The 26,596-nt window shown below is 37.7% G+C and overlaps 2 protein-coding genes across 3 annotated transcripts in view; one reads left to right on the forward strand and one right to left on the reverse strand.

Annotated features, from left to right (window-relative positions):
- Positions 1-284: 284 nt before the first annotated feature.
- On the reverse strand, positions 285-3,707 carry LOC116326785 (zinc finger and SCAN domain-containing protein 22-like). The gene is made up of 2 exons (XM_031748203.2): positions 3,208-3,707; positions 285-1,346 (listed from the first exon to the last, which is right to left on the reverse strand). Exons 1-2 carry the CDS (start codon positions 3,482-3,484, stop codon positions 439-441), a joined length of 1,185 nt encoding a protein of 394 aa, XP_031604063.2. The 5' UTR covers positions 3,485-3,707; the 3' UTR covers positions 285-438.
- Positions 3,708-5,301: 1,594 nt separating this feature from the next.
- The window catches only part of tesk2 (testis associated actin remodelling kinase 2), a 32,440-nt gene continuing 11,145 nt past the window's right edge, over positions 5,302-26,596 (forward strand). Inside the window, exons 1-8 of one of the 2 annotated variants that reach the window (XM_039601987.1) lie at positions 5,302-5,397; positions 5,529-5,731; positions 10,664-11,076; positions 11,331-11,444; positions 15,289-15,410; positions 18,706-18,754; positions 24,251-24,397; positions 25,644-25,726. In XM_039601987.1, the coding sequence (XP_039457921.1) occupies positions 10,954-11,076; positions 11,331-11,444; positions 15,289-15,410; positions 18,706-18,754; positions 24,251-24,397; positions 25,644-25,726 (638 nt within the window). In that variant the 5' untranslated portion in view covers positions 5,302-5,397; positions 5,529-5,731; positions 10,664-10,953. The remainder of the gene's footprint in view (positions 5,398-5,528; positions 5,732-10,663; positions 11,077-11,330; positions 11,445-15,288; positions 15,411-18,705; positions 18,755-24,250; positions 24,398-25,643; positions 25,727-26,596) is intronic. The other variant, XM_031748184.2, reaches the window with a different exon arrangement.

Below are 26,596 nucleotides of genomic sequence, written 5' to 3' on the forward strand. Positions count from 1 at the left end.
CTGCAGTGCAAGGCTGAACAACATGTTTTTTTCTCTGCTAACAGGAAACTGAAATAATCTCAGTAATTTTCTGCTAAAGCAGTATCACAAACACACAATTTAGGCTGTCATGCGGTGACCAACAAGGTCCTCTTTTACATCCTTAGTATGAACCAATTTAGTACTTTTGTCATAGGTGTGTTAAGCGGTTAGATGCTCTCTGTTATCTGGCAGTTCATATGTTCCTGTTTCAGTTCTTAAAAGTTCATATGTTCCTGTTTCAGTTCTTAAAAGCCACGCTGTGTCAAAATTTTTGTTTATTTCACAAAAAGAGGGCACAGTTAAATCAGTCTGCTACATTATATTTCCAGAAATATCAAAAGACAAACAGAATTTGTTAATAAATCTAGATCTAAAAGCCACTTAGATATTTCTAGCTTTTCTTCAAAATCTACTGAATTAAACTGCGTTCTGTGTGAGAGCCTCTTTGTGAGTCCTTTGATGAGTACGAAGGTTACTCCTCTGAGAAAAGCACTTGCCACACGTGTCGCATGTGTACGGTTTCTCTCCTGTGTGAATTCGCTGGTGTATCTCGAGGTGGCTGATGCGATCAAAGCTCTTCCCACAGAACGGGCAGATGTACCACTTCTCCCTAATGCGGCGCCCCGCTATAGTTTTGTGCAACTCTGGGTCGTTTAAATGAAAGAGTCTGTTGTCTGTGTTAAAGGTCGACATGTTTTTAGTCTGTGGTTGCTGTTTTTCTGAGAGGAATCTAATGGACATTCCTCTCTCTGAGTGATTTATTGCTTCTATAGGTTGACTTGGCTGAGACTGGCTGAAAGTCACAGGAGCCCTTGATTTACTTGATGCACCTTGAACCGTTTCATTGTCCCTCATAAACCTGTCCGAGTATGCTCCCTCTGCTGAATTATCGAAAATGTCCAAGGCATTTTGAATGAGCAAGATTTCGGAGTCCAGATTTTGAGACAACTGCTTTGGTTCGAAAAAGCACTCCGAGTCATCTGCAGTGTCGCTGTCTCCCACCGAAACAGTCAGCCACTGCTGCGACTCTTGCTCTTCTACAACCTCAGCAGGCTGGTGGTTCAGATTCATCTCGTGGGGACCTGCTCCACTGTTAACGCTGTGATCCGAGTCCACAACCTGCTCCACAATCTGGACGTCATCCTCGTCTTCTAGCTTGACTACTAAGTCTTCGTCATCTTTGCCCGTACTGTCAGATTTGCGCTGCTCACTGTGTTTCTCTTCTGTTTGAGGAGGTGATGACGTTCCCTGATTTGGTGAAATATCCACCTTATCTCTCACGCTCTGATCCGAAGACAAGGTCTGGACCGATTCTATCGTAGGCCCTGAAAGGACACAGCAGACTGTTTAAATTGTTAAGGAAAATCAAAGTTCTCTTAAAAAGTCATTTTTTTTAAACAGGTTAACTTTCTAATTAATCGCCTCAGCAATAGAGGCAGCAAATACTGTGAATTATAAAGAAAGGTACCCAAATAACATGCACCTGCTTCATTACAGCGCTGTCTGAAAATGTGACTTTGAACACTGGGAAACTTTTTGACTTAAGTAACAAGCAGATACACCGACGCTTTTAATGACTGTTAGCTGCAGGGACAGTCAAGCCAACTACAATGACATATCACTAAGAAAATCATCATATCACAGTGGAAAAGCTGGCAGTAGAAAATATTTGGCAAGTTTTCCTACAAAATGGCAAAAGTCACTTAAAAGATTTTCTGCCTGTTGACAAATTAGGTAAATCTAGTGAACACAGACCCGTTTGTTATCTACAAACCCAAAACTGAAACCTTTGGGACACGATGTAAAATGCAAATAAAGAGACTGCAATGATTTCCCAAGCTCATAAACCACTTTTTTTTAATTCAAGGCATAACTTAGAAAACATCAACAGACAAAACTGAGACATTTTACTAATTCATAAAAATATTAGTTTATTTTGAATGTGACTGCAGTGATGTGTCTCAAAAAGGTTGGATCTTTTGCCAGTCTTTAGGCACATTTTTTCTTTCTTATACTTTGACCTTTTTCTTCTTTAGTAACCCGGTGTGTGTAACTTTGGCTGTGTTCTGTGGATCATTACCATGCTGATATACACCTCTTTTACCACTGGAGGTAAAAGAGGTGTACATCAGGATCCAGTGACAAAGTCAGGAACCTTGGCCTCATTTTGGACAGTGATCTCAGTTTTGATAATCATATTAATCAGGCCACCAGAACTGCCTTCTATCGCTTCAAAAACACATCAAATGTTAAAAAACCCTATCTCAAAGTGAATCTCGGCCCATGCATTTATATGAAGCAGGTTATACTACTGTAATGCTCTATTTGCTGGATTATCCAAATCATCAATAGGACGACTTCAGCTTGTTAAGAATGCAGGAGCCAATCCGTACACGCACATGGAAATTTGACCATATAACCCAGTACTGAAGTCACTTAATTGGCTCTCAGTTCAACACAGAATTACCTTTAAAATCCTTCTATTAGTTCATAAAGCTCTCAATGATTCCCACCCCCTTCCTGTACATCTCCGGCTTACTCAGTGTTTATAATCCGATTAGACCTCTCAGGCAGGTGCAGATCTTTTAACACTTCCCAGAATTAGATCTAAGTGTGCTGAAGGTGCTTTCAGTTGCTGTGGTCCTGTCCTTTGGAAGGAGCTAACTGTTATCAATTACAACTGTGCCTAAACAAACTTAAAACATTTTTATTCTCACAGGCTTACAACAAGTAACAGTGTAAGTGGGTGTATATGAGTATGTGTGTGTATTAACTTTCATTTATCATCAGGCTTCTTTTCATCATCAAACTTAAGTCATGCAGGTTTGTGCCAAGGAGCAAGAAAGAAACTACTCTCCTTCTAAACCCAATGTTGACATTACTGTGAGTTGACACTGTTTTAAGCTGCAATGTTAAACAATACAGATGTGCTAAAAACTCCTCCTGTGTACACTTACAAATAGAAGGTGCGGTATAGAGAATATAGTTGTTATATTGTTAAATAGGGGAGAATATAATTGTTTGGAAACGCTGTACTTAAACAAACACGTCCTCATATGTGCACAAACATTACAGTGTGTTACAAATATTTTGCAAACGGACTTTTTCATCCACGGGGTATTAAATTGTGTGTTTTAAGACAAATATCGTTTATTGATCCCTTGTTTCTGCCGCGGTTGTTCTTACCATCACCGGCGGGCGGCAGCAGCTTATTCTGCTGCTCTCTCTTGGAAAAAGATGATGAGGAGTTATTTGCAGTCTGAGCCCGAGCTGCTAACCGCTCCTTTTCCATCAACAACAACTTTCTGTTCAGAGCCTCGATTTCAATCTCTCTCCTCCGAAGCTCGACCTGGACCAAAGCGAAGCCGTCCTCCCACAGTTTGCCGATTTCCACCACGGCTGCTTTAGTTAGCATCTCCATGATCGAGGTTAACTTGCTCTGGAAAGCTACACTGTTGGCCATTTTCCCCGCGATCAGCAGCTCTGCTGGACTGTAAGGACGAGGCAGGACGTTAAACGGACTCGGTGCGTGGAGACAGATCACACAGAAGGAGCGAACTCACCGCGGTAGTTTACATCACAGACGCTCTTTGAGGTGAAAAATATGGAAGTGTAATACAATAGCAACAGGAAACTGGAGTGCTCACGTGATGCTGAGAGTTTACGGTGCCCCTGATGGGTCAAACTTTCTCACCAGCGCTATAAATATAATGAAGTGTGGCAGTGTTTGGTCGTTTAAATGAACTGTATAAACAAACAAAAGCAGTTTTGCTGTCTGTAATAAATACAGGGTTGAAATCATCTGTATATTTATTGTTTTTTTTTATTATATTGGATTACATTATAATACAACATGTGTTATCTATTCTTGAATAACTGAGGTCAGCTAGAGTCTAAGTAGGGTCTTGACTATGAATATTTCACGCAATTATTAGTTTACAATTAAAAAATTATAATAACAAATGTTGAATGTGAACATATTGACAAAGCAAAGCAAGCAGAGTAACTTTCGCACTCATCAAAGGACTCAGTAACCTTCAGCAGTTGAATTCAGTAGATTTGGGAGAAAAGCTAGAAATATCAGTGGCTTTTAGATCCAGATTTATTAACAAATTCTGTTTGTCTTTTGATATTTCTGGAAAAATAATCACAGAACATAAAAAATTAAATAAACGAATATATATATATATATATTCAGTATATATATGGGAGATAAAGCTATATATATATCATATATATATATATATATATATATATATATATATATATATAGATATATATATATATTATTAATAAATTATGTTTGTATATATATATATATATATTATATATGGATATATATATAATCATATATATATATATATATATATATATATATATGATACATATATATATATATAATATATATATATATATATATATATATATATATATATATATATATATATATATATATATATATATATATATATATAGTGGCCTATACCCATCTTAGTAGTCAGTAGTAGTCATTTGTTATGCGGTTCAGATTCTGTTTGTTACTCTGACAGTATCAGGACACGCAGGAGTAGCTGAGATATGTTCTAAAAAGCAATCAGCGCCTATTCAAACATTACCATCGTGTGCAAATAACTACAGACCTTTTCTTTGAAAGATATTAGAAAATGTCATCTAGAACAAATTCAGGTGTGCCGCTTGTTTCTTGATTTTGTGAGCGATATAGCTTGGTTAGAAGTGCTGACTGATTTTCTCCACTAGATGAGGCTGTTTTTCCACGAGAGGTCATAAAAGCTGGCGTTAAAGCACCTTGCGAGCAAAAAAAAAAAAAAAATCATTATAAATAAGGCTTATTAAATATATGGTGCTCAAGTTTGTGATTATTTTACCAGGCAATATATGCCAGATTTTAAATGTGACCACACAAAATAGATCAGAAGTCTTAACGTATCACATGTGTTTATTGACTAATAAACCAATAAAATGTCACATGAAAATGGGATGGATTTAACAAAAGCAGTGGGGTTGCTGGAGTTGTCAGCAAAAACAAAAAAACAAACTAATACTAGTTACTGGGCAATTCAAAGTTCAGAAATACTTTGAAATCTAAATAAATAAGGGTGAAATTGTTGTCATGGAATCATCAGCAATGAACTTAAAAATTGTATATCTAGGTATATAGGTATGTTTCTCTCATTTTACAGCTCTGACAAGTTAACTAACGCTCGCGCAAATTTCCGCGTGCTCATTGGCTTGTAGACGTGCCAGTCGAATGTAGGCGGGGCCAGTGGGAGTTACTTGGATGAGAGACGAAAGACGACGGAGCTGTCAAACACCAACAATCGACTGAAATATTATCCCGGGCGGTACAAAAACACGGTCATTTGGTCATTTGTGGATACAAGGACAACATAAGCAGTCTCTGAATTGATTGTGACCCTTGAGCCTTTGGGAATTTGGACTTTTCAATCGTCGGGACGAGAAACTTCTTGTTTTGTGTGTGTTTGCAGGATCCAGGGGCTAATGTCTGTTAGCTCTCTGCTCAGCTCCAGTTTTGTTGATAAACTAGCCCGTCCGCTAGTCACGAAGCTAGCCTCGCTCCCAGCCCTGCTGTTTTGGCGTTAATTGGACGTTTTCGGCAAATGGCACCTGGTAAAAGACACGAAAACGAGTTTGCACTGTTACTGCAAACACCTCTATGAAATAAAAACAGGTGAGTCAGCTGAACTCGAGGGGAGCACACGCCAATGCTGACTGTTTCTTCTGTGGTTTGTTTACATTTCTGTCGCTGCCAAAAAAACACTTAAAATAACAGAAGAAATGCTGATCGAGAAGTTCATTATTTAGCATATTATTTATACCTCATAAGATATGAATCATGCTTTTTTCCCTTCGCTCGTGCTGTTTATGGCTCTCAGGTATATAAAGTAGTTTTTTCTCCTCCACTCCATGGTGCCTCTCCCCTGGGTTTGTTTCATTATTTCAAAACTTTGAAGAATGAGAGGTATGCATAGGCTCACGTATTCTGTAATAGATTGTGGTCAGATATGATGCTATTCTCTTTTGTTAAATTTGACCTTGTTTAAATTTTTTGCATGGCTTTTTCCAGTGAGTTGGTATCTACAACTCACCAAAGAAAGGGCCTATCAGATTACTGAAATTCTAAAAATTGTTTACAGAAATTATCATTAGAGACTATCATAACTTTTACATTGTGTTTGAATGTAGTAAGAACAGGTCTGTGCTCACTGCAGAAATGTGTATGTAGACTCTTACACGTTCACTCACGCCCATTTAATTCCTCTCGCTCCTCAGAGACACTAACCCTAGCTACAAACCTATCATTAGAGCATCACTTAAGTATTTTTTTTTCTTTTATTTATTGCTGACATTTTCTATTAGTCTCTGGTCCACTGAGACACAGTGGCATGGTGTTCAGGCCCCCAAACTACTGTTAAAACATTTGGCCTGAGGCTGCTTTGGTGATGCCCCATCTGTTTCAGAGTAGCAACAAGCCACATTTTACAGGCCCTAAGAAAAAGTCTGCCTTTGAAATTTCCACCCTTTTCCACGTAGAGTGTCTTTAGTGTGGTGTTTTTTAAGTGCACGCCTTTTGGATATGTAGGCAACAGGGTATAGTTTGGAAACAAATATAGTTATGAACTCTGTTGGTTTGCCTACATTTTCTTTTTATCATTTCCAGTGTGATAGAGGGTTATCGTATTGCTTAAAATTACAGCTTTCTGTAGTATGATCTTATTTTTTTAATTGGACTAAGTCATATTATACTATGCAGCTGTGGTTGTTTTCCCCATAATTGAATTCTTTTTTTATTGCCAGGAAGTGACCCTGAATCATGTGTGTTTCATTTTTACCTAATGAGTAGGCGTTTAAATTATTACTATGGTTGTCATCATCTTTTGCATATAAAATAATCATTCTGACTGAAAATCCTTTTTTAACCACCCACTGAACATTAGGCTTTTTCAAGTATCATGTGCGTGTCTGAAGTGTTTGTGAGAATGGGAAGTTTTTATTTAGTCAGTTAGGGCAGCTTTGACCACTGATGTGGGTGTGTGAATGCAGAAGCTTTTTTCTGTTGCTTCTCGGTTATGAATATAGGGAGAATTTATGTTCTACTTGCTGGCCTATTCTTGTCTACTCAGATACAGAATAGATGTGATGTATCTGTGTTCTTGGCCTTGGACGGAAACCCCACTGAAATTAGATAGGAACGCTTGGGCCTGGTACTTGTGGCTTGCATTTTTCTTGGCACAGCCACTTTTATTCCTGCCGTACTGTTTCAGCAAGGCGTAAAATGAGGTGTCACTGTTAGGGGGGGAAAAAAAAAGAAAGAGGAGGATGAAAAGCCTTTTAAGGATGTGGCTGGGACAGAGAATGATCTCAGAAATTGTCCAGTAGGACTACAGCAACTCTCTTAAGGGTCTAGTGTCACTGCTGTTTTTAGGATCTTATGAAACCTCATCTGGGCCCAACATTGACTTTTGCATTTCTGCTTTGCTTTAATGGGCCTCTTTAATATATTCATTTAAAACACTGCACCTGTTTTAAGCTTTTGTCATTATTCCTCTCAAACACAGAAAGGCCAGAGTACATAATGACAGTATTTATAGTATTAGCGATAATGTGAAGTCCGACTTCTACGTATGAGCTCATTGTTGGAACCCGTACTTAAAGGAATCGTTTAACCACAACACCTAGTCTTTGTTTACGTTCTGTTCTTACATCAGGGAAGAAGTTGAAGTCAAATTTCCACATTGGTGCAACATTATGCAAGCGTTTCTAAAATAGCAAAAGTGGATGAGAGTAAGGGTGAAGTCTTTGTTAAAAATACCCGTTACAATTTCCTGAAACCCAAAGTGACATTAGATGTCCATTTTTTGTATATTCACTAGTTCAGAACCTTTTTTTCACATTTTGAGCTTTTTTCTTTTTTTTTATGAGATCATGAGTCCAAAGATCTCAGCTTCAGAGGGAGAGAGTTCCAGAGTCTGCAGGCAATTGTTGCAAAAGCTCTGTCTACTTTGTTTGATGCACAGTCAGCAGGCCCTGATCACATGACCCCAGACACCTGGTGGGGATATATATTGGTGTTAACGTTCTCTGATGTACCCTGGTGCTTGTCAATGCAGAGTTAATACCAGAATCTGAAATGGACTTTGAAGTTAACAGGGAGCCAATGCAACTTAATTTTACTTTCAGCGACATACTACACAACCTATAGATGTTCCAAGGGTAACAGTGATAAAAATGTTCCTAAATGTGCTTAAAAATGTGCAGAAGGGCTAACAGGTATAACAGAAACAATAAAGAACTTGTAGGCAAGAGAAGTGGAGCATGACCTGTACTTAGAAGCAGCTGCAGAAAAGAATCATTCAGACACATCTGAAGAGAACTACCCCAGAGCAGACCCTGATACACCAACCTACTATCTCAGCTTATCAATGTGATGGTCAACAATATACAAAGCAGATGTCAAGTCAGAAATCAGAATCTTTATTGCCATTGTAGCAATAAAACATTGAACACTGAAAAATGAAAGTGCAACATTGGCATCAGGTACCTTTCTGTGTGGACAAGGGAAACAACAGTTTTGTTTTGCGACATCAATAGTGTATGCCTGCGTCAGACTGTGCCCCGTGTTATTGTTTGTAGGCTTATGATTGGCCAACTTTTATATACAGTTAGGATTATTGCTACCTGTTGCACCTGACATCATTTTTTTTGTATTGTCATTTAGATGCAGACATCTTTAAATATGAAAGCAGAAAATCCCTAGTGGCAAAACTTGAGGTTGTGAAATAACTCAAATTATTTCACAATGTGTTTTATGGATTGAACACATTCAATCCATAAAACCAAACTCAAAAATCATTTTAATTTCTGACTTCCATGGATAAATGGAACAAACTCCAGCCAACCCTAGTAATATTAATGCAGTGTTACATCAGCATGGTGGTGACAGTTCACCTCTATTTGAGGTGACTTGACTTCTGCAGCTTTTTTGTTTTTGTTAATGTCCAACATTGTGGGGGAAAAAACGGGTCCTAAACTTTACTCAGAAGTTAAAACCCCCAAAACAAAAGTCAGAATCACAGCCGAACCTACATTTAGAAGTAGTAATGGTTGACTAGTTGACCCAAATGACAGAACTGAACCTTTGTAAATCATGCTGTCAGGTCACATTGCCTTTATTTCAATATTTCTATAATCTTCTGTTTGCAAGTAGGAGGACATTGTTGGAAAAGAAATGGCAAATACTTGTAAAGCATAATTTCTTGGCAGGTTATACCTGTTTTTAAATTGTTATAGACAATATAGTCCATTATCTTTAAATTCAGCTGGCAAACAGTTTATAATTGGATGCTTCTTTCTTTATTACATTAAAATTAACAGGTCACAAGCAATTTGCTGCGTGAAGGTTATTATTTCTCACTGAACTTTGTTCTTATTTAAAGGTGTATGTTCTATTCAGCACACATAAGATGCTCAGTCATCAGGTTAATCTTTCACTTGCTGTTGAGACATAGGATCTCAAAACTGTCTTCAGTGGAAATGTACAGTGAGTGGAAATTTTCTGCTTATGACTTTAAGCAAAGGAAGGCATTTTTTTGGGTACTCTTCAGCATTTACAGGGAAAGATTTATAGGGTGGCTCAACATGTTTTTATCACCTAAAGAAATCTTCCTCTAGCATGAAGTATTCTTAAGATATGAAAGCCACATTGTTTACAGGCATTTAAAGACCTTTAGCTGCAGACGTGCTTTCCTGTTCGCCTTTGTACCCTGCTGACTTTGTTTTGGATGGCAGAAAGGTCCAAGACCTGAGCTATTCCTTGGCTAATCTCCCATAATTGGACAATGGGCCCCTATTACAGCCATTTCATTTGAGCCTGTTGAGTAATATTGGCTTGTCTCGTCCCTCCTGAGACAGGACCCGGTCTATAGTTGCATTTGCTTTTAAATACCTTTAGAATAACATGAAATTGTAACTTGCTCCTTCTTTATTGTTTAGGACAATGTGTAAGACTGCTGGTCAATAAGGAGCCGTAAAATGTCCCAGAGGCACATTCAATACCAAAACGTTATAGTAAAAGAACTGAATTGACTTAAATTCAGTTTGCATAGGTCTTAAATGTGTTATTTTTTAGTCTCAGACACTCTCTAGACATTTTGTTTTTGTGACATGACTGCATCAAAAAGTTCTTGCTCTATAATAATAATGTAAAGGACCATAAATATCAAAAGGACCATTTTAAATATACTGAAAAATGATGAATTTGCTTATAGCATGCTGAGTCACTGGGAATTGAAGTTTAACAGCAAGTGACCTGACAAAAATGATCAGAATCTAGACTGATACCTGGAGATAATGAGATATTTTTTATGAAAACAATATTTTTGTCATTTGGACACTTTGCTTAAACTCATTCAAACACTTAAAATTTTTCTTACTGTTCATTTTATGTTTCACTTAAAGTGGTAATAAATATTAAAGCCTTAAATTGAATTTGCTTATACCTCTCATTGGCTACGATGGCAACTTCAATCAGCAGCATAGGAAGAAAAAAAGAAGTCTGCCATGGGGCTTACTCGTTAAATTTCTTCTTTCTTTCTTTCTACAGGTCTCCAGGGATATACCATACCTCTGTCAAACATGTGAAATCCTTATCTGGGCGAAGTTCTCAGTTACAAGCAGTGATGATTTGGATTACTTGGAAAATTCTTGGGCTCAGATTCAGAAACAGAAGTCTATGTGTGTGATATATTTTCTCCCGCAACACAAACTGTGCAAATACTGTTCTGCCGTGAAACCCTCGGCTCCGCTAAAACCAACCAGTCCACTTGTCATGCGGGTACATTACAGAAAAACACCCATAATACCCTCACTGGTATCACCGTCATTCACGTCACCATGGAACGGAATAAACGCAACTCCATTGCTGGGTTCCCTACACGACCTGAACACCTCAATGAGAACAGAGATGATATCGGAGGGGTAGGAGTGTGTGAGATGGGAATGGCTCCACCTTTGCAGGTTGGTTTTTAGTTTAAAATTGTCACATGTTATACACTATACAGGGCTCGTGTGAACTCTACAACTCAATATAAAGCCAGTGTAGAGCTCGGACAACATTGTAATTATAACCTGTACAGTGTTGTAGTCTGTACTTAGCTATAGATTAGTGGCTTTTTTCAGAAACTGTTTGTGACAACCTCTTCAGCCCAAACAAAGTTGTGGTATGGTCCCGCAACATGCTCATCAAACATGTCTTTTTCTGTGTTCTCCAGGTGTCTTCCCCATCATCCTACCGAGCCCTCATCAGTGCCTTCTCCTGTCTTACACGCCTTGATGACTTCTCCCGCGAGTGGATTGGCTCAGGATTTTTCTCTGATGTATTCAGGGTGTGTAGAGATCAGATATTACCTCACTCTTTTCTCAGGTTCAGTCTTTTCTTTCAGTGTCTTCTCATTTTATAACCTTGCCTCATTTCATACCTCAAGCAAGAGTGTCAGATTTGACCTCAGCTGAATTCTTCACCCTTGGTGCCTGACATAGTTTTATTTTGTGGTTCGATTGCACCCAGTCTCATTATTAGTTAGGCTCTGCTAAATGAAGCTGCAGCAGAAGAAACTTTTTTTTTCGGTCTGTTGTATTATTAATCCACCATGACAGTTACAAATTTTTGCGTGACTCATTGTGGTTTAGATAAGCAGTGTGACTGCTCATCTAGGAATAGAGCCCGGTTGCATATATTAGAAATAAATGATGATGGCCTAATAATGTTTAAATGTGTTTATTTTAGTATATCATCAGATGCATTCTTCCTTGGGGTGGACAGACAATAAAGACCGATCTCTTGTTTCTTAAAGGGTTAACATAGAAGACAAAGGTGACAACTTGGGGGTTTGTTATCTTATTCATTAAGCAAGTTAAGGCTGACTTTTATTTCACTCTATTTTATTTATCAGACTGTATTATAATTTAATTTTCCTTGTCAGCTTTTGTGTATTGGAATTTCAACTTGGCCTTAGAGCAGGAGGATTTGCCATGTACTGCATTGTATGCAACATGAGACCTCCAGTGGAGATGACCTGCTTTGACATTTGGTTTCCATTGTGTCCTGGGTGGGCTGATTGATGATAGTGTTGTTGGTGTCTGACAGCCAATGGTGTTTGAGTGACGTGTGTGTTGTTAGGAACAGCTCAAGCTGATCCAGAAGATTTGTATTGGAGCAGATCTAGGCATATTGTAATTGTTTTTTATTAACCACATTAAGCTTGTAGAAAGTGCTGTTATTCAGCACTATTCTAACCCATTGTATACTTTGTATGCAGCTCTCAGAAACATGCCACGTTATCTGTGTAAAATCCCTGTAAGTTATTCATAACTCACAGTGCTGCAACTGGGCTAAAGAGTGGATTAAACAAACAAAAAATAAACAAAGCAAACACCATTAATGAATGATTTTAGAGACATTTGGAGTGTGTTTCATTGAAGGGAAACAAGCATAATCACTGTGAGATAAACATTACTCACTTTGTTTCTACGCTGCTATAGAAAATTCATTGAACTTCACTTTTTTGTTGGTGTTGGAGATGAGCAGATGGTGTTAAATTCCTGTACAAAGATTCTGTATAATACACTTTCTTGCTCTGTCTAAGTTTTCGATGCTCTTGCTAGCAGAATTGCTTCTGACCTGCCATTTAATGTAGGTTCAACTTGAATCTCTCCAGAGATTTTTTGTCCTCTGTAGGAAAAGAAAGTGGAAATGATAGATTAGTGATGACATGCTCAAGGAGAATGATGAACAGATAAAGGAACAAAAGGAGGAGTTTAAAGAGGAGGGATGGATTCTGGTGGATGCTGGGGTGGTGTGGAAAGACTGATGAACAGGATGTGGTGCTTCAGAAGAGGTTTTAGGTGTTTACTGAGTACAAAGGAAGGCGAGGATGAGGGCTGCAGAGGAGAGGGAGAGGAGGGGGGTGTAAGGATTGGTTAGAGGTTGAGTTATTTTGGGGTGGCAGGGGGTTGGTAAAGGGTTTGCGACAGACACTAGGGTTATGGTTTCCATCTGAGAAGGGAGGTGGAAAAATGGGGAGACACTAGAAAGGAAGATGGGAGAGGGGGGGAAAAATGCTACCCCTACAGACTTGATGATTACTTGGGCATGATGATTTGCTGGAGCCCACAGAGGGGAGAAAAAGGGGGGGATGAGGAATAACTGCAGATGGGGGGATGTGAAGAGTGAGGAATTGGGGGTCGGACGGATGTGGGGGAGGAGGCCTTCAGAGGAGTGGCCATCTGTTGTTTCTGCTGTCCTGTGGTGGGGACTGTCGGCTCTTTTAGCCACGCCCACTCCTTTGAACTTGAACAGAGACATTTTTGTTTGTGCATGTGTGAGACACAGAGAGAAGTTGATACAGAAAACTCTCACAGACTAAATTCAAGTTCATTATCCTTTTTTGAAGTTCTGTTTATGCATTGTATATAATAGGGATCATCTTGCACTAAGTAATGAACCTGCAGTGCAGAGAAACCGGTGTTATTCTGTATACTTTCCTTTAATTGTTAATGTTGCCTGTGTAATCCACATTGATTTTTGCCCGTGTTGTCAACTTCCCATCCTGCTGATGGGATACCACAGTGGCTGTGTATTGGATGATACTTGCTATAAGATGACATAAATGTGCCTTTTATTTATTTTTAGTCAATATAAGAGTGTTTTTGGGACTGTATCCCCATTGAATCGAATCTGTTTGTGCTTGTTTGCGCTTTTTAAAAATGTATGCACAACTAAAAGTGACCAAAACTCTTTTACTAACAAACCACATTTATCCAGCATCCAGTATTGAGTCAGTGTCCAAAACAAACCAATATATGTGACAGGTGAACCTTTGTTCTTGTAATGGTTCATGTTTTACCAAACAAAGAATGCACAATGGCTCATACAGTGACATTAGCGGCACTGAAACCTTTTATTCACTGTGCAGTTTAAAATGGTCTTTTAAGTGTTGGTTTAAGTTGCAGCAGAATAAATGATAGCATAACTGCTATACTAATGTGCCAGTTAGCAGGTCTGTTTTGCATGCATCTATGAATAATTTCCCACAGTTAACACCTCATCTGGAGCTTATGATATTTGAATAGTTGCCTTATGTACTGAAGCTCATCTCTCCTTAGATACAGGATTCATTTAGACTTTTAAAATGACTTTCTTAAAAGCTTTTTAAATGCTTGTGATGGGAGGAAAGAGTTTGCATGTGTAGGTAGATAGATTTGCATACAGTGTCCTAGTCATTTGGTCTGCTGATGTCTAGACAGGCACATTGGGGCTTTCTACCTTTAATAGTAACCACAGGAATCTATAAAATAATCTGTATTTCCTTCAGTAGATATTAAATATACTAAGCAAATTGAACTGCTGATATTTTAGAAAGTGTGTATGTGTGTGCAATGGCTCCAAAGTATAGCTTCAAATTTGGGATAAAAACAAACAAAATCAAAATCTGCATATACGTCTGTCTTTCTTGTTACATTTGATGTTGACAAAGAAATATTTGCTTCTAAATTTTGATTCAACTTTGTTGCTTTTGACTTTTAGGCATTTAAATTCCAACATGCTACCAACATAGCACCTCTTGCTGGTCAATTGCAGTCAATGACAAATAAATGCTAGTAGAGTGTAAAAAAAGGTAGCTATTACTTCACTTGCTATGTTATGTGAAACGGTCTGTACTGTTTTAAAGCTTCAACAGGAAATGTTTTAAAGTTGTCACAATCCAGTGACCTGTTAGGTTTGCTGTGCTGGGATAGTCTCCAGCCAGCCATGGAGGGATTGAGTGTGATGCCACAGCTATGTAACAAATCGATGGAAACTAAATCCTGACGCAGAATCATACAAAATTGATTGTGAAGCACTGACCTGACTGTTTCCTTTGTCATGGCTGGTCAGCATTGACTGACCTCATTTCACTTCTCTTTCATATCCTGCCTTCGTTTTTAGCTTCCTCTGTTTTCTTGCCTGAAGAGCCAGATTTTTTTTTAAATATTATTTTGGTTATAATTGCAGAAGAGCTTGGTTACAAGCTGTTCAAGGCCTTAACTGTTATGCTCATTTTAGGCATTATGCAATCATAGTTTTCTTGCTACAAGAATATGATTAATCTGCCCTAGATATGAAGGATGAGACAGTGTTTGGTTGTATTTGAGTGTAACTGAACACATTTTCATTTGACTTTTTTCCAGGTACGTCATCGAGCTTCAGACCAAGTTATGGCTCTAAAGATGAACAAGCTCAGCAGTAACAGGGCTAATATGTTGAGAGAAGTCCAGCTAATGAACCGGCTTAATCATCCAAACATACTCAGGTTAGTAATCGAATGAAAGTAATTTATTTTCCAGCCAGGGCTCTTAAAAATAAAAAAAAAATAATTAAAAATTAAAATGCATTAATTTAACTTTTAAAACAAAGCAAGCAAAGTAATTGTTTTGTTCTAGATAATTATTACATTATGATGCAGATTTTAAGAAACTCATTCTTAGTAATAATTTCAGAAATTCTAGATTATATTCAGCACAAATGACTTTGTGCAGAAAATAATTTCTACTAACACCTGCCTGTGTGACGATAAACAAAATATATTTATAGTCTGCCACCCCCTTCACCACCACTTCTCTTCTGTCATTTGCTCATGTGCTTGTGGTTGTGACCTGTTTCCTTTGGAGTTGGTTTGAAACTGTGTCAAACATAGAGCCTATTAGCAATGGATTTTCTAAGCTGCCAACTCCTGTTAGGGTTTCACCAGATGCCTGGAGGCAAAAAGCAAGGAGGGCCCTCTCTGTCAAAGGGAAGGAGAAAGGCAGGAGCTGTATACAGTCATGAACATTTTATTTTCAATTATCTGCTCTGTGATTGACAAAGTGTCAAAAGGTTGATGACATTTGTGGTCCTTGCTGATTTGTGTTGTCTCCATTTAACATTTTTCAGACTTTGAATTAAGTAGAAATCAATGTCAAACAGTTTTAAAAGTGCAGTTGCAGTTTTGCTTTTCTTCTGTTTTTTTTTTTTTGGACCTAGTACTAAATAAATAGTAATGCTGGTAAGCAGGATGCATTGATAGAATCAACAAGTGCCTCGCTCACCCACAGATACCTGCTAATTAGCACAAAGTAATGTAAAAATAAGGTGGCTACTGTCCTAATAGTATATTAACTTTAAGCCTTAATAAAATTCAAAGTGGTGAGATATACACAAAAATTGGCTACATAGTGTAGTAGTTTACATCTTAGCTTAAAAAGTGAAAAGTTCCCAGTTCGATCCCAGGAGGAGACACAAATGTCTTTGGGGTTGCGTCAGGAAAGGCATCTGATGTTAAAGTCTGCCAAAACAAATGTGATCCCCTGTGAATAAGTGAGCAGCTGAAAGTAGCTTTTTTCACTCTGTGCTGTTCTTATGAAAGGGAAAATTGGATACATGTAGCAAAGCCTGTTTTAGTTGTAAAATTTTAACATGGGATTCTAGAGGACTTGACTCACTTTTGGAGCCTCAAGTTGCCATTTAAGGAACTCTTATTTTTGGCATTTGTGTGTGGGCTTCACATTTCAGCACCACAGGTTGCAACTAGGTCAGAACCTAGGCATCATGATGAAGTTGCCTTTAAGTTCGACTTTCTTTAAAGTCTAACTTCCTGTTGAAGTTAAATGCACATAATCTTTGGTCACTTTCAAATTTGAATCTATAATTACGCTGCTGTCCTGTTGACTGATTTCTCTAATGTCCTTAAAATTATTCTGTCTCTGTAGTGTAACGCCACTTTATTTGACTTTATTTTGTTTTGCTTTGTTTAAACATTAAGAACATTGACACAAATGATCACTGGACAAAGGCCAAAACAAAACTGGAAGCTGGTAAAGATCGAAAAAAGATACATAAATATGTGAAGACTCCTAAGCCTGTGGATTTGAGCAAGGCTGCCTCTGTTAATAGTTACAGTTACTTATATATGTATAACTTTGCATATTAATGATTTTTCCCAGTCTTTTAAAAAGTGTGCTTTTTTCAGTTTCAGTTAGTCTGTTGTTAGTTACAGTTTTCTTTGCCGCTGCCAGAAAAATCTTACACAGGTATTGGTGTTTGCACACCTCTGTCCTTTAAGGTGACCCGAGTATAAAATCAAACGTGCTTGTGGAATTATATAACCAATGGCTGGTGTCCCAGAAAAGTTTTAGTTTTCCACATCTGAAAAATATGAATAGTATGTTTTAATTCCTTGGATTTTATTTGTTTTATGGTGTTTAAATGCAGATCTTATTCATATTTAAACCTCTTCAAATGACATCTGTGGTAAAATGCAAAGGCTATACAAATATATTTAACTTTAATTTTACTGCAGGAAAGTATGGAAAGTGGGTACACTTAATAAAACGTTGAATATGAGATGTTATTTCAATTAGAGCAACTGTTTTGCTACAAAATAGGTTTGTTATTTTGTCTTTGTAGTAAATATTTCACATTCTGCTTTGGGCATGTGTGTGGGGGAGTGTGTGTTTACGGCCATGCACACATATGCATAAATATCTTTGTGTGTTCACGGACACACAACCACACTTCTTTTACAATGCCATCTTTGTTAAGCGTGCCTTGTGGATTGTGTGTCTGTGTGTTAACAAGCTTGCACTGAAGGGGTCATTGTTAGCTAAAGTCCAATAACGACCCACAGAGTTGACCTTTTCGTTGCCTTCAGAATTACGAGGTCCTCAACTGAGTTTGTGAACAGTTGGTTCATGTGTTGCTCTGAACACACATAAACACACACACCATTAGATTTCAAGTGAAGGGATACACAGCCCTCTCTGGGCTAGATATATTTTATAAATAAAGATGAATAAAACGTCATCCAAAATTGAGGAAGAATGATCTGACATCATGATAAGTTGAGGCAGTGTTTATCCTTGATTAAAAGATTTGTCATTGTGGTGGGTTTATTTATTTAGTTTAATACCAGAAATCTAATTTGTCAATGTGATTATAAAACACTGACACAACAGAAAGGGTGTTAGCATGATTGTGGTTTTGTTTATTACTAGATTAAAATTTGCAGGCAAGGCAGAGGGAGAAATGGAAGGAATGCAGGTGAAGCAGCTGAGCTGTTATTATCCTGCTGTTATGAGACTGTCTCACAGTAATCACCTGTCCAGTCTTGCCTACTGGAATTTTAATCTTTTCTCAACTGTTGTTGCTGTTTTCTTCTCTTCACTCATAACAGAAAAGGTCAAAAAGTATTTTAATCTATTTTTTATACACACTACATAGCAAGTGGTTCTATAGTGTAATGGTTAACACATTTGCTTGGCAAGCAAAAGGCCGTTACTTTGATTCCAGCTGGAAGCACAAATGCCCTTTGGGGTTGCATGAGGAAGGGTATCTAGTGTAAAACACCTCTTGTGATAAGGGAGCAGACAACTTCTTCTAGCAAGTTATTGAACTAGTTAGAAACTGTGTTTGTGGTTTGCAAAGATAAGAACATGTGTCTGTCAGTGTCTCAACCACATTTTTCTTTTATCAAGTCAAATTATTACACACATCTTCAATTAATCTTTGAAATGGTGCTTATAAAACATGTTTTAACAACAACTTAATTTTTCATTGCATCTGTCTTCTAGGTTTAAAGGAGTTTGTGTCCATGAGGGCCAGCTTCATGCTCTCACAGAGGTAGGAGAACATATGCACAAACACACAATTTCACACTGAAGCTTCTGTGCACACTACTATGTGAGATCAAAGCGTGGCTGCTAATGAAAGGTCGAACACTGGGGCACCTTTGCTATAATTCTTTTTGTGTTAGTGTGGCTTGTGTGTGTTCCTGTTATTTTCAAGTGAACATCACGTAATCCATGAGCACAACACAGAAGTGCACAAACCTGTAATTGTGGAAAACCAAGAGAACTGAATGTCCTTAGTTATGTGTAACCCTTGGCCTCTGTGTGAGTAAGAGGGAGGGAGAATTCTAATCTAGCTTTCCAGGGACGGTAAAGTTTGGATATTATTGTGATTAATGTTATTTAAATTCACATAGACCCATTATAGAAATGTAACATTTTGGTTGTGATAGACAAAATTAGTCACAGAAAATGTCTGATAGGCAGGCGACATATCTGAGTCTGAATGAAAGAATGAGTTGTACAGAACATCAGGTCTTATCCTCCAAATTACAGAAGAATAAACTGAGCCTGAAACAGAACCCTTGTGGCGTTTATGTTATAGTAAAGGGCCCATCATTACCAAGTAGCTTTGATTTTTCTTAAGTCATTGTGAATACTGAGCAGTATTCTCCAACACTGCAAGTTGCTTTTTGCTTCGCATGTGTGGTTTTTTTTTTTGGGGGGGGTGTAATTTAACTAATAAATGCAATGGGGTAGCTGTAGCTCGGGAGGTAGAACAGGTCATCAACTAATTTGAAAGTTGGTGGTTCGATCCCTGACTGCTTCAAAGTCTCTTCGGGCAACTACTGAACCCCAAGTTGCTCTCCGATGTGTTCACCGGGGTGTGAATGCTAGATAGAAAACAGGCGTAGAAAAAAGTGCTTCTATACATGTGAGTGAAAAAGACATGTTGTATAAAGCAATTGAAAAGTGCTACACAAGAACCAGTCCGTTTACTATAAAATAAATTTGTCTACGTTTTTTTGATTGGATTTTTAAAGTTGTGAATCATGTTTTCTGTTATTTCTCTATGATTTTTCTTCTGTAAGGCAACAGCAAAAGCTCTTTGCTTCTGTCTGTCTCAGGGCTCGAGGCATTCAGACATGGATTTCTTTTTGTCTGTATTTCTGCAACAAAAGGTTTTAACAGGAGTTTATTAGCCTTGTTCTAACCCCTAACATGGAGATTACTAAATGATTAATTAATTAATTTACAAATGGTAATGTTATGCAAACTACAACTCCTGTTTTCTTGCAACACGTGTTTCACATGTTGCAATAAAATTTGCCGTCTGCTGCTTAATGCAGTGTAAATTTAGTCATATCACAGACTGACTTTTCTGTTTGATAGGTTTTAACATTTTATACACACGTAAACTGCCTGAACACTCATTTTATGACAGATGTGCTAATCTCAATCTACATGAACTTTCATTTATTCAGATATACATCAACACTTCAGCCACTGATGAGCCAATTCATCTCTGCAAATGATTATATTTGAATTTGCATGATGTGGTCAGTTACATGTAAATGTAGGGTGATAGTCATGGACTATCTGAAGAAAGCATACACTGTTAGAGATGCTCCCAGACTCACACATATGTTCTAAATTACACTGCTGTGCTGCACAGTGAATGTGCTTATTGTAGCCTTGACAAATAGAGACTGACACCAGTTTTATAATAGATCACATCTTGAGTTGCTGAATTTGCACACATGCTTGATCATTGATCATAGTTGAAAAGGGAAGTACTGCATATTGTACTATGCATACGCACTGTGGTAGGTCTTGTATTCCTTCCTTCAGCGTAAACAGATCCTGTTGTGTCGTGTCAGGGCCAAGCTGTATGGTCTGACTCTGGTAGCAGACTCATGGCGTTTGTTACCTGACCCCCACTATGTGGCTGTGCTCAGAGGAAGAGGAGAATGAAGTTACTGCATGGCCTCAAGCTGCTTCAGTAACACTGACTGACACGCAGACACAAGCACATCCTATGTCCCACTGAAGTGCTGTTAGCATTAAAGAGAGCAAAAGTTGAAAATGATAGATTTGATTTTATTATAGTTTCATGCACAGAAAATAAGCCCAGTGTGAAGGAGCTTATAAGACACGAATAGCAAAAGAAAGAAGAAAAGAAAAAGAAGAAAATTAAATAGTGTTGGAAAAGCACCATAACTCACAACTGCTAAATAAATAATCCAGTCTGACGTCTTCTCCAGGGTTTAGATATAAAGGCATCCAGTTAATAAACAACCATTTCATTCTGTCAGTGCACAAAAACATGTCTGGATTTTTAACAGACGTTTCATTAAATAAAGTCCTTCTTAACTCGTCTAAATAAGAATAATACAGGAGAACACTGAAAAACTGAAGAGTACAACCTGCATACCTCCCTTGTATTAATTCTAAAACTTAAAATGATAGTTTTTGCATTTTTTTTCCTTCTTGTTTCAAAGATTGGCTTTGAATGGTCTATAGCATATGATAGAATTAAAACCTGTTTCACCATTTAGGTAAGGAAATCCTTGATATCTGCAGCTGTTTTTTAACCTTTATTGGATTATGGTGATCTGCTCTTTATAAATGTGCCTGATAGTAACTAGATAAGGTATACCTGTACATAATTATGCTTTATGTTTTGTTATTAGCTATGTAAATTGTACACACATCATTGCTGTTTGTCTTCAAACTTTCCTGTTAGATTCTTTTTATATCGAAGTCTCCCCTCCTGCTTCCTTCTTACATCTGCGCATACACGTGTATCAGGAAGGCTTTTGCTTTTATATATTTGATAAATGTTTCTCCACAGAGTAAGACATGAATCAGACAGAAACTTTTAAATTTGTCTGTTTTTCCTGGAAGTGTATAGACATGAATCAAACTCAGAACTTTTATAATTTGTCTGTCAATTTTAAAGGATCATGAAAATGCTACTCTTGGTTAAGAAGTTTCTCCTGATTTGCTCAGAACTGGTTATAACCTGGATATTTTTAAAGTATGTTTTGGATATTGTGAAAATGCTGCCCTCTTGGTTAACAAAGTTTCTCTCAGATCTTTGCACTGAAATATATATATATTAACCTTATATATATTTATATATATATAAATATATATTTGGATATTGTATATATATATATATATATATATATATATATATATATATATATAATATATATATATATATATATATATATATATATATATATATATATAGGGTATAATATAGGATAAATATAGGATATAATAAAAAAAAGAATCGTTGCAAGATGTGGGTATCCGGCATCTGGACTGGATTACCCTTTCACATGCAAATTATCCTTTGAAGACTTAGCACAATGTACAGTGATCTAGGCCTCAAAGACTTGTTCTGCTTCTGCTCAGCTTCATCTTAATGCATGTTATATGAACTGCTTCTGCAATCGTAATCTGGGCTAATGGTAAGTCATGACCCATGGCAGGATTATACTGCTGTTTGAAGCTGCTCCCAGCAGCAAACAAGAACTCTTTGTTTGAGTCTTTCCAGGTTTTTTAACCTGAAACACAGACAGTCCTCCAGAACAATTGTGACCAACCATATGTTTCTTATTTCCTCAGCTCACTGCATCTTAAATGGTCAGACATGGTACTTGCATGGCCCAAACGTGCTATGTTTAATGATCAGTTTAGTACATCAGTACCTCCATAAACAGGATGAGGTAAATTCCGGGAAATATACAATGCATGAGTGAGAGGCTTTTTAAAATATAACTTTACTTCCACTTTGCTGCTTTTAGTTTACACAACAGGTGCACTCTTCTGTAAAATCGTGTGATTTGCTTTTCTGACTAGGCATACTTTGTGCGTATTCTGTTGGTGTGCTTATAAACTGCACGAAGCAGGGAAGTTGGATTAGTCAGAATTTTTTATTTTATTTTAATTGACTGCACTTGGGATTTCTCCTGTTGTGTTTCTCTGTTTGGAAACTCCAATCAGGCGTAGACAACAGATGTTGAACTCTGTGGCTACTGAGGAATTTACTGGACAAATACTGTAATCCTCTGACATCTTGAAGCAGTGTGTGCATGTGTGTCACGGCATATCTGAGGGTAAAAGACTGCAGGCAGCTCAATATTTTGGGTCCAATCGTCCAGTTGATTGAAATCCACAAACATTCAAAGCCACAAAAAGCACCTCTGCTGATCTTCTGTAGAAATTGAGAAAGACCGTAGTCCAGTACATGTAATTATCATCTGTGGAGATTAAGACAAACATTTCGACAAACTTATGTGAAGAATATTGTTGGTAGTCACTGATGACGGGGCACAGTTTTTACTTATTTTTGCAAAATAATTTGCATTCTTTCCTTATTTTCTTTTAGTTTTAAGTTATGTGGATTTGTTTGTTGGCATATCTAATTTATGTTGGGCTTTGGAATCTAAACCTTTATGACACTTAACTCTGAAATGATCTGACTAATGTTCAGTTGTTTAAAAAAAGATTCAGCTTGATTGGTATTAATCTGACTAGAAGCCCAGTTTATTTATTGCATGAAGAAGTAGAGGACAGCATCAGCCCTCATTGCTCTAATTCAACACCTGTCAGTCATACAGTAACCACAGTTAAACCCGAGCATCTCCTTATCTCATCTCTCACAGTTTCAACTACAGTTGTTTTTGATATGTGACAGGATTAGAAGGTCCTTGCATGCAAGACCCGAGGTCAGCCACGTTCTTCTGGACCAAAGCTGACGGACAAACTGAAGGTCCCAGCATAGCTTAAACCCATGGAGCAGGTTTACTAATTCGCCTGCACGCTCTTCAGCCTACATGGTGGGCAGATGGTTCCCATTCATGTAAGGAAACCAGCCATTCTGCCTGCCAGTTGAACAGGCTGCAGGCCAGATTTTGTTCAGGCAGTTGGTCGATACATCACCTAACCCACCAAGCAGGCTGTTAGTAGTCACTGAATCCAACTGATCAGTCCTCTACTCTGAGCTGTCAAATGAGCAGCTAGTTTGAGTAACATGATTAGTCAGAACCTCTGTGCAGCTTGAATTTACCTCTGTATTTTAATGATGATGAGTGTGATTGCACCACTGTGACTAATGAATTATGAATTGTAAAGCCAGCAAGTCGTTCTGTTCTGTCGCTGGCAACAGGGAGTGTTATCTTGCCATGACTGGAGTATTCACACTAACTCAGTATCTAATTCCACTGAAAGCAATTTGATATCTCCCCAGCTCACTGTTATAATGACCTGTGTAGGAAGGAAATGTTTTGTTTTTTCAAGCATAGTAAAGCAGTTCCTGGTTCAGTAATACCAATAATATGAAATCATTTGTTCTTCTGCACATTTTCAAACCATATTGCATGATGTCTGTTCTCGACCTTCAGTATTTTAAAAACAGTTTTCTGTGTTCCGCTTTCATCTATTCAGGGTTATTTTAGGGCTGAATGTAAATCTTGTTTAAAAATAATTGGATATTTGCCAGTTAATTTATAAATCTGTCTTTGTCTTCCTGTAGTACATCAATGGTGGGAACCTGGAGCAGCTTCTGGACAGCAACAAACACCTGAGCTGGCCAACCAGGGTGAAATTAGCCTGTGATATAGCCAGCGGTCTGGCCTACTTGCACTCTAAAGGCATATTCCACCGGGACCTCACCTCCAAGGTTAGCTAAATGGGTGAATGTGTCATTAAGAGGTGAAACAGGAGCTAAAAATGGTCTGCTTACAGCCTCCAAAAAATGAACACTTGGACATCTTCAGATTAGAACCCCTGTGGTGTATTTCTTGCAAGTGTTTTTGTGGGGAGAACAATATAAAATGTTTGACTTCGGCTTCTTTACGAGTTTTCTGTGGCTAGTATATAATAAAATACTAGTTGGACTAAACAGATGATTGTTTTTCCATTTTCTCGTCCCAGCATAATATTCATAAGCCTTTCTTAGTGTTATTTAGAAACATTAAAATATGTTCAGGTGTGTCCTTGTAACACAGTTTACAAAGAGGTCAGCAGGTTTAGGAATAAGTGGAACCTAAAGACCACTATCACTGTCAGATGTGATATTTTGTACCAAGCAGCTTCTAGTTTTCCAACTTGATCCAGAGCCATGTTGGCACAGCGAGGGAACATGAGCAGTATGCACTCTGCTGTAAAATCATATTTATTTCCTCTCTCTGCTTATAGCTCGTCACCTGTTTAAAGAATAAACAAGTTCCTGCAAAAAAAATAAAGTGTGTGAAATTTTCCGCTGGACTAGATTAAAACGCAACACGCAAGAGAAGCCTTTTGTGGTCATATGTGTATTCATAGCCTTGCATATTATACTTCCTCAAATTAGTAGAGAGTCTATTTACTTGGACTCATACCGGTCGGGGAAGTAAATGAACAAAGCAACATTGTCTGCTTTGTATTTATTTAAAGCTATGCACTGTTCTAAAGACTTATTGTACTTTCCTCCTTTATTGTAGAAATTATTTTGTAGTTTACAGAGCAACATGTTTGTGTACCACCTATAAAGGCAGGATAGACATCTAGTTGTGCACTCACTGTGTCGTACGTTACTCCAGTCAGTTGAGCTGAATGTTAATGTTCTACGCACTCACAGTTTATTTATATGCCAGTCTGAGTAGCTGTGACTACTAAATGTCACAGTTAAGTTACACAGGGGTGTGCAGATGAAGTCAGAAGTGCATGTGCATTAGAAATTTCAATAAACAGCATATTTACAGCCTGTTAACTCAATCTGAAGAGGAATGTTCAACAGGAAAGTTGCAACACCATGTAGAGTAATGGTGAATGCAAGTTCAATAGGAAGTAGAGGTTTGGACTGGTATTACTAGCTCACAAAAGGTTTTTTTTTTTTTTTTTTTTTTGCAACTTCCTCAAGCTAACGTGTCTTTCTGCATTCACAGAACTGCCTGATCAAGAGTGATGACGGCATGTACACAGCAGTGGTGGGAGACTTTGGCCTGGCAGAAAAGATCCCTACCAATCTGTAAGGAGGACTCGGTGATCTCAGCACATATTTACCTGGATCATTACTAGTTTTAAAAATAATAAACAGTAACTTCACTGACAGAGAAGCATTTGGAGGCTGTGCTTCCATTTTTCTACCAGAGTTACAGTTGCGCTTACTCATATTAACACTGAATCTAAATTGCGTTGTGAAAGGGGCAGGCTGTAACAGTGAAGTCATTGATAATTATCACCCAGTGTTAGCTTGATCTCTCCTCGTACCCTCTCATTTACTCACTGTTTTTAGTTTTTACATTTAGCATGTTTGCGTCACTGCTGCTCTCATCCACCTTGTACTAGACTCAGTAATTTACACCTGTCAAAAACCACACGTACCCCACGTACTGATCGAGTAAGGGAAATGCTGATGAACAGAAGCACATTAAGTAGGTGAAACCACAGGCCCTTTTTTCTTTTCAAAAACCCAGAACTAAAATTAGATTGATTTTAAGACGGATGACTCAAAACTGAAGGTTAACAAGGCTGATGTCTGTTAGTATTTAACCAAACAGATATATCCGCTCACTTGTTTTATCTGGTTAAAAAAAGTTTATAAAACTTCAAAGCTGTATTGGACCAGTTTTTTGCAGTAAAGTGCTTGCTTGTAGTGGCTACTAACACCTCTAGGTGTGCCACATAGTTTGGTTTATGTAATGTAATTGACTGGGATGATGTATTTGCGGGGTAGCCTTTTTAACTTTGTCTTGATTTGTTTTCATTTATCTGCACCACACATCCATTTGTGTCAGGAATAAATGATCATATTGTTACTCCATTCAAATGCTGCTCATTGTAATGAGTGGCAGAGAATATTACAGGTCATAAGATTAATATTCCAGCCTGTTTTTTG

Source organism: Oreochromis aureus, linkage group 18 (assembly GCF_013358895.1).
Source record: "Oreochromis aureus strain Israel breed Guangdong linkage group 18, ZZ_aureus, whole genome shotgun sequence".
Taxonomy (NCBI): Eukaryota; Metazoa; Chordata; class Actinopteri; order Cichliformes; family Cichlidae; genus Oreochromis; species Oreochromis aureus.

Bases quoted from the DNA above. Each gene is read 5' to 3' on its own strand.
- LOC116326785 (XM_031748203.2), bottom strand. From the start codon at position 3,484: ATGGCCAACAGTGTAGCTTTCCAGAGCAAGTTAACCTCGATCATGGAG. The intron at 1,347-3,207 runs GTAAGAACAACC...GTGTCCTTTCAG, and splicing joins GCTGCCGCCCGCCGGTGATG to GGCCTACGATAGAATCGGTC.